Raw genomic sequence first — 6,000 nt, 5'->3', positions numbered from 1 at the left:
TCACATGATCTTGGCGGCCAATTGACATCGCCGCGACGTGAGATTATTCGGTCATCAAATTTTTCGCGCAAAAGAGCCATTGTTTCGTTAGCTGCGTGACAAATGGCACCGTCCTGTGGAAACCACAAATCGTCCACATCCATGTCTTCCAATTCGGGCCATAAAAAGTTCGTTATCATCTCACGATAGCGAACACTATTTACAATAACTGTCTGACCGGTCTCATTGCGGAAAAAATACTGCCCAATGATGCCGGCGGCCCATAAACGGCACCAAACAGTCATTCTTTGTGGTTGCATTGGTTTTTCGGCAATCACTCTTGGATTATCATTCACCCAAATGCAGAAATTCTGCTTATTGACGAATACACTGAAAATGAAGTGCGCGATATGCATTTTGATTTGAACGCCCGTTTTCATAATAAGCCTGAATAACTTTAACGCGTTTTTTGATTGTATATCTTTCCATGGTTCAAATTGAGTTAGTCTGAAGTTGAAAAATGTCAAATAAAATGGAGATAAAGTTTGAAATTTTAAAATTAAAAAAAAAAAATTTAAAATTTAACCGCCCTTTAGTTAAGTTTTTGTCCCTTAGTTCAAGGCACCCTGAATCTAGCTTCCTTCTTCGGGTGAAGGGTGCCCCACAAGTTTTGTTCGGATTTAACGATAGTCATTTCTCTTGACACCGATGCAATCTCGGGATATGTCGAGGGCTAGTTGCTTGCGATCGGCTATAGTAGAGTTAAACTTACCTCTAACTAGAATAACTAGATCGTCAGCAAAGCCCTAAACTTCGTATCCGAGATCAACGAGAGTTTGTAGAAGGTCCGTTGGCTTACTTCACATATAATATTTAGGCCCAGTTTCAAAAATTATTGTCCTATTCTCCAGCATGTTGAGAACCCATTTCATAATTCTATCTATTCCCTTTCTAACCATCCCTTACTCAAGAGAGCTGAAAAAGGCATTATCAAACGCCCCCGTAATGTCAACCGATGTACAGAGGGCAATTTCTTTACAAGCCAACGCCTTTTTCTTCTTAGTCGTAAGGCTATGTATAGCAATCTCAGTTGACTTGCCTTACTTGTAAGCAAATCCCTTAGATAAGCTTATCTAATGTCTTGATCAATTATTTTTTCTATGGCTTTGAGTAGGAAAGAAATTAAGCTTATGGACTTCATAGGCTTTTACGCCCGCCTTTTTGCCAGTTTTCGGGATAAAAGCTACCCTAACTTTACTCCACTTGTTACCACTGTGGCTAATTCCAGGCTTGTCCTGAAAATATGTGTTAAATATTATATGATTAAATTCTAAACCCAGCAAAAATAGCTAAAATTGGATGTTGTTTTTCTGATTTCCGGAAAATAAAATTTTAATAACTGACCTCAAATGTTTTTTAAATTGGACCAAATCTCTCGAATATATGAATATATAAAGGGTATTTCAAAAGACGTGCCCAGATGTTGTTTTAAAATAAAACATGTAAAAATTAGATTCTTTCAGGTTTCACTAATTTTATTCAAAATTCAACTCTTGAGAATTATGTGTGAAAAATTTAATCATTTAAGAATCCGCCAAATTGCCGATTCATGAATGTTTAATTGATGAGAACGTCGAGGTACCGATGTTGAAGTTTGTTGAGCAACACTTTGCGCTACAGCAACAATATTCTCACCAAGGCCTCTAGTTTTTGATCAGCCAGTCCTTTTTCTATGCGCGGCAGCACCAGTTTCTTGACATTTTTTCACTGGCCTTTGAATTGTCAACGAATTCGGATGATTACTTCCACCAAAAAATCACCATTGGCATCTAGGCGTCACTTTTGAAATACCGTTTAGTACCAAAGTGAAAGTTAAGATATTGTAATAAGTTTTTAACTTCACATTTTACAATTTTTTATGATTTGGATAATTTTCTCACGTAAAATTTTATGACTTTCTTTGCAGAATCTCAACGTATTCCACTTTGATTTGTATCACGAAAATACAAAACTAATCTGTGTATAATAAACGCGAATAAAATGACGATTTCACCGTTTTTGCGCCACATGAGACCAAAGAAGTGAGAGCCCACGTCATACAGCGCCCTCCCACTGCTTTATAATGAAATGGATATGCAACAAATATTTGGCGATGGATCAAGTAGTGCATCACACACGACATCAACAACAATTCCAACAGCAAATACCAATATCACCCAACCATACAGCTGCCGGCTGGCAAATACTGCGTGGACACAACTCTGGGAAGCAGACATCTGGTGTGGGCCAAAACCAAACATCAAAGACAGCACCAGTGACAGTGATGTGGGCAGCAGCAGCAGCAATGATGGAGCAGCACAAAGTGTGCAAACCACAAACCCAACTGACGTTGACAACACTTACCCGCCATCGCCGCTCACTCAAACCTATCACTGCGTGCTCAGTCAATTCAATGCGGCGTTGCGTAGGGCGCGCTACAAATGCCGGCCGATCACGGCAAATGAGGAGGATGGAGAAGTTGAGGTGGAGAAAAATGATATTGGCGAAGGACTCGCGGCAACGGTGTCCGAAACGTTGGGTGCCCCACGGGTGGACGGTGTCAATTGCGTAATGAATACAGAAGTGATGGTGCAACAGCTGCAGCAGCCGGTGGTCGATTTTAATTTGGCGCTCGTGCAAAAGCAGCCGGAACAACTACAGCAATTACAAGATGATCCTCTTAGTCATTTAGTTAATAGTATTAATATTAGTGAAGCAACAACAACTGCAACTTCAACATGCAACGTAGTACAAAGTCAAACGCTGTACTGTGATGAATCAACGACAGCCACCAGCATATTGGAGAGCAGCATGCAGACGGCAGCCACAGCAACAACCACTACAGCGAATATGTTTAATACCACTGATGCTGTTAATGTGGCGACAAATACAAGGAACGTAAACTTTGGTTCAAACAGCAGCAATGATTCTATTTTAGATGACTTTATCTGTTACCTGCGCATTCAATACGAACAAATAACCGCATCACTTACACAATCCCCCGCCTACCATGCATCGCTGCCTGCTGCAGCATCTGATGACTCGTTCCAGCATAATTTGACTGATAGCTTAAGCGCCAGCAGCGATTTCAGCCGCCATCCATTGAGTAGCGCTTGGCAGCAATTCCTCAGTAGTAGTAGTAATAGACTGAATGCCAGTGAATGGTTGCCACAATTCGGCGCTCAACTGCTAAATGCCACCACTGAACAATTCAACCACAGTTGGCTAGCAGGTGCTTATGATGATGATGCGCTCTGGTCGTGGAATGCCTTTGATATGCTGTTGAATGGCAACAGCTCCGCCATTAGTGATGTTAGCACAGCGCAATTCCCCCTAAGCATCACCACCGAACAGCCAAGCAAATCAGCAGCTTCAGTGTGGGGCCCACGCAACCTCAGCGTCGACTACTCGCTTGGCAATAAGCTATCGAAGCCGCGCGACTACGAGTGGATTTTCCTTTGTGTCATATTTTTCATATTTGCCGGTGGTCTTGGCAACATTCTTGTTTGTTTGGCTGTGGCACGCGACAAAAAATTACAAAATGTAACAAACTATTTTCTCTTCTCGCTGGCGATAGCCGACCTTCTAGTCAGCTTGTTCGTGATGCCGCTGGGTGCAATACCGGCCTTTTTGGGTAAGTTATGCACAGTTAATTTGTATGTATGTGGAAAGAAACATTAGCAAATTCCTTAAACTGTTCCCCAATCATCTTGTTATATTCCCGTTTAACACTCCTTGCCAGCAGATTTTACTACTTGTTCAGTTTAAGAACGCCAGGTTAGAGTTGAAAAGTTATTCATAAGTCACCTAAATAGTAGCCACAACCGATTTGGTGCTCTTTTGTTTTTACGATTCCAAGGGAGTTATGCACAAAGAGTTTGTACCAACAGGCCAAACCGTCAATGCAATTTCTATCTTGGCGTTTTGAAGCATTTGTTGAATCGCATTCGTCGAATTCGTCGTGAATACCGCGAAGGAGGAAGCTGGCGCTTATTGCCTGATAATGCACTATCTCATCGATCCACTCTTGTGACTGATTTATTGACTAGAAATCGCGTTTTAACCATCAATCACTCACCGTATTTACCTGATATGGCTCCCTGTGACTTCTACCTATTCCGAAAACTGCATTTGGTCATGAAATCAAAACGTTTTGCGTCCATAGAGGCCATCCAAAAGGTTTTTACCGACATCCTGAAGGACATTCCGGTCAAAGACCTAAAACGCTCTTTCGAAAAGCTTTTAGATCACTCAAAACAGTGTATCGAGGCTAGAGGGGACCATTTTGAATAAATAAAATCGAAGTTATCAGAACAAAACTCCTGTCGTTTCTATTTTAGCTCAGTCTCGTTTATTTTGAACTTCAACTTGTACGAGGGGTGCCTTTTATATGTCGGGATTAGAGAACAAAAACAAATTTTAATCATCGAAAATCACTTTATTGTTTTTCAAAATATTCTCCATGAATCTATACACTTTTGCATGCGTTTGAACCAATTGTCGAAGCACTTTTGCCACTCTGAATGAGGTACCTCCAAAACATGCATTCTGAATGCCGCAACCTCTTCTTCAGGTGTCGAAAAACGTTGACCTCTCAGTTTGTTTTTTACATACGGGAATAAAATGAAGTAATTCTGTGCCAAGTCAGGACTATGCGGCGGATGTCCCATTCGTCCCGCGATCGTATTTTTTGAGCATTTCCTTCGACGAGCCGTTTTTTGAGCGATTGACAAATTGTGTTTGATCCAACGCGAACATATTTTTTTGACAGTCAAATGTTTATGCAATATTGAAATCTCACGATAGGTCACATGACGATCTTGCAATATCAGTTCGCGCACAGCATCAATGGTTTTCGGAACAACAACTGATTTTGGACGACCTTCACGAAATTCGTCTTGGAGTGACCTACGACCACGATTGAATTCACCATACCAATCGATAAACACTGGTCTTTGATGGAGCTTCATCGCCAAAAAATGAATTAAGTTCATCCATGCAATGTTGCTGAGTTAATCCACGTCGAAAGTTGTAACAAAATATTGGCACGAAATTGTTCACGATTTAATTCCATTTTTGGACCGAGATGAATCTTTTAAGTTACTGTAAACAACACAAATAGCGCTGGTATTTCGAAACGTTCTGAGTACGTAAAAACCAAAAAATGTCAAACTTTGCGATACAGCTGTCAGTTGCCAGATTGCAATACCAGGGTTGCCAAATCCCGACATATACAAGGCACCCCTCGTATATGCCTTGTATCAATTAACGAAACCTGCTAATCAGCAGTTTAGCAATGAAATTCAGATTAAGATTAATACAAGAATGAAGGTACAGTTGATACGCGAAAGGATGAAAGTAAAGATAGGGGTAAAGATAAAAATAAAGCAGAGTTGAGGATAAAGGCAAAGGTAAAGCAAAAAAATTAAGATATAGAGTAGAATAGTAATAGAGACCAAGAAAAGGATAAAGAAACAAAGATAGAGATAAAACGGAGAGTGATTAAAATTGCAACTAGTACAACTATTTATAAAGGGAATTGGTATTTTTCGAATTTCCAATTTCGAACACGTGCAATACTTACAATATTTACATTTTAACTTCACAAGAGAATATGCAAAACAAAACCATTTTGTTTTACTTATTTACCTTCCAGAAATATATTCAAAAAAGATTATAAGGGGTCCTTAAAAAGTTATATGTGGGCATCAGTAGTGAATAATTCGACAAACTAAAGCCTAGTGAAAAAATTTCAGTAAACTGGTTCACAGGTGGATGGGAAAAGGATTGGCAGACCAAAAACTGGACGCTCCCAACAATTAGTCATTCATGAAACGACTCTTTGGCGGATTTTACTTGTAAATGTGCTCATGGTGGATATCTAAGTGAGCCCTGTTTTGAATAAAAAATAGTGAAACCTGAGAGAATCTCAAGTTTTACATGTTTTATTTTATTTTTTTTTGAAAGGCCCTTTATTATAGA

At 39.9% G+C, this 6,000-nt stretch overlaps 1 protein-coding gene across 1 annotated transcript in view; it reads left to right on the top strand.

Moving 5' to 3' along the window:
* The first annotated feature begins 1,967 nt into the window (after positions 1-1,967).
* LOC129235826 (tyramine/octopamine receptor) overlaps positions 1,968-6,000 on the top strand; it is a 79,438-nt gene continuing 75,405 nt past the window's right edge. The window contains exon 1 of the mRNA XM_054869870.1: positions 1,968-3,652. Within this exon, the coding sequence (XP_054725845.1) occupies positions 2,107-3,652 (1,546 nt within the window). The 5' untranslated portion in view covers positions 1,968-2,106. The remainder of the gene's footprint in view (positions 3,653-6,000) is intronic.

The sequence above is a fragment of the Anastrepha obliqua genome, chromosome 1 (genome assembly GCF_027943255.1).
Source record: "Anastrepha obliqua isolate idAnaObli1 chromosome 1, idAnaObli1_1.0, whole genome shotgun sequence".
NCBI lineage: Eukaryota > Metazoa > Arthropoda > Insecta > Diptera > Tephritidae > Anastrepha > Anastrepha obliqua.
This window is presented reverse-complemented; position numbering and strand designations above follow the sequence as displayed.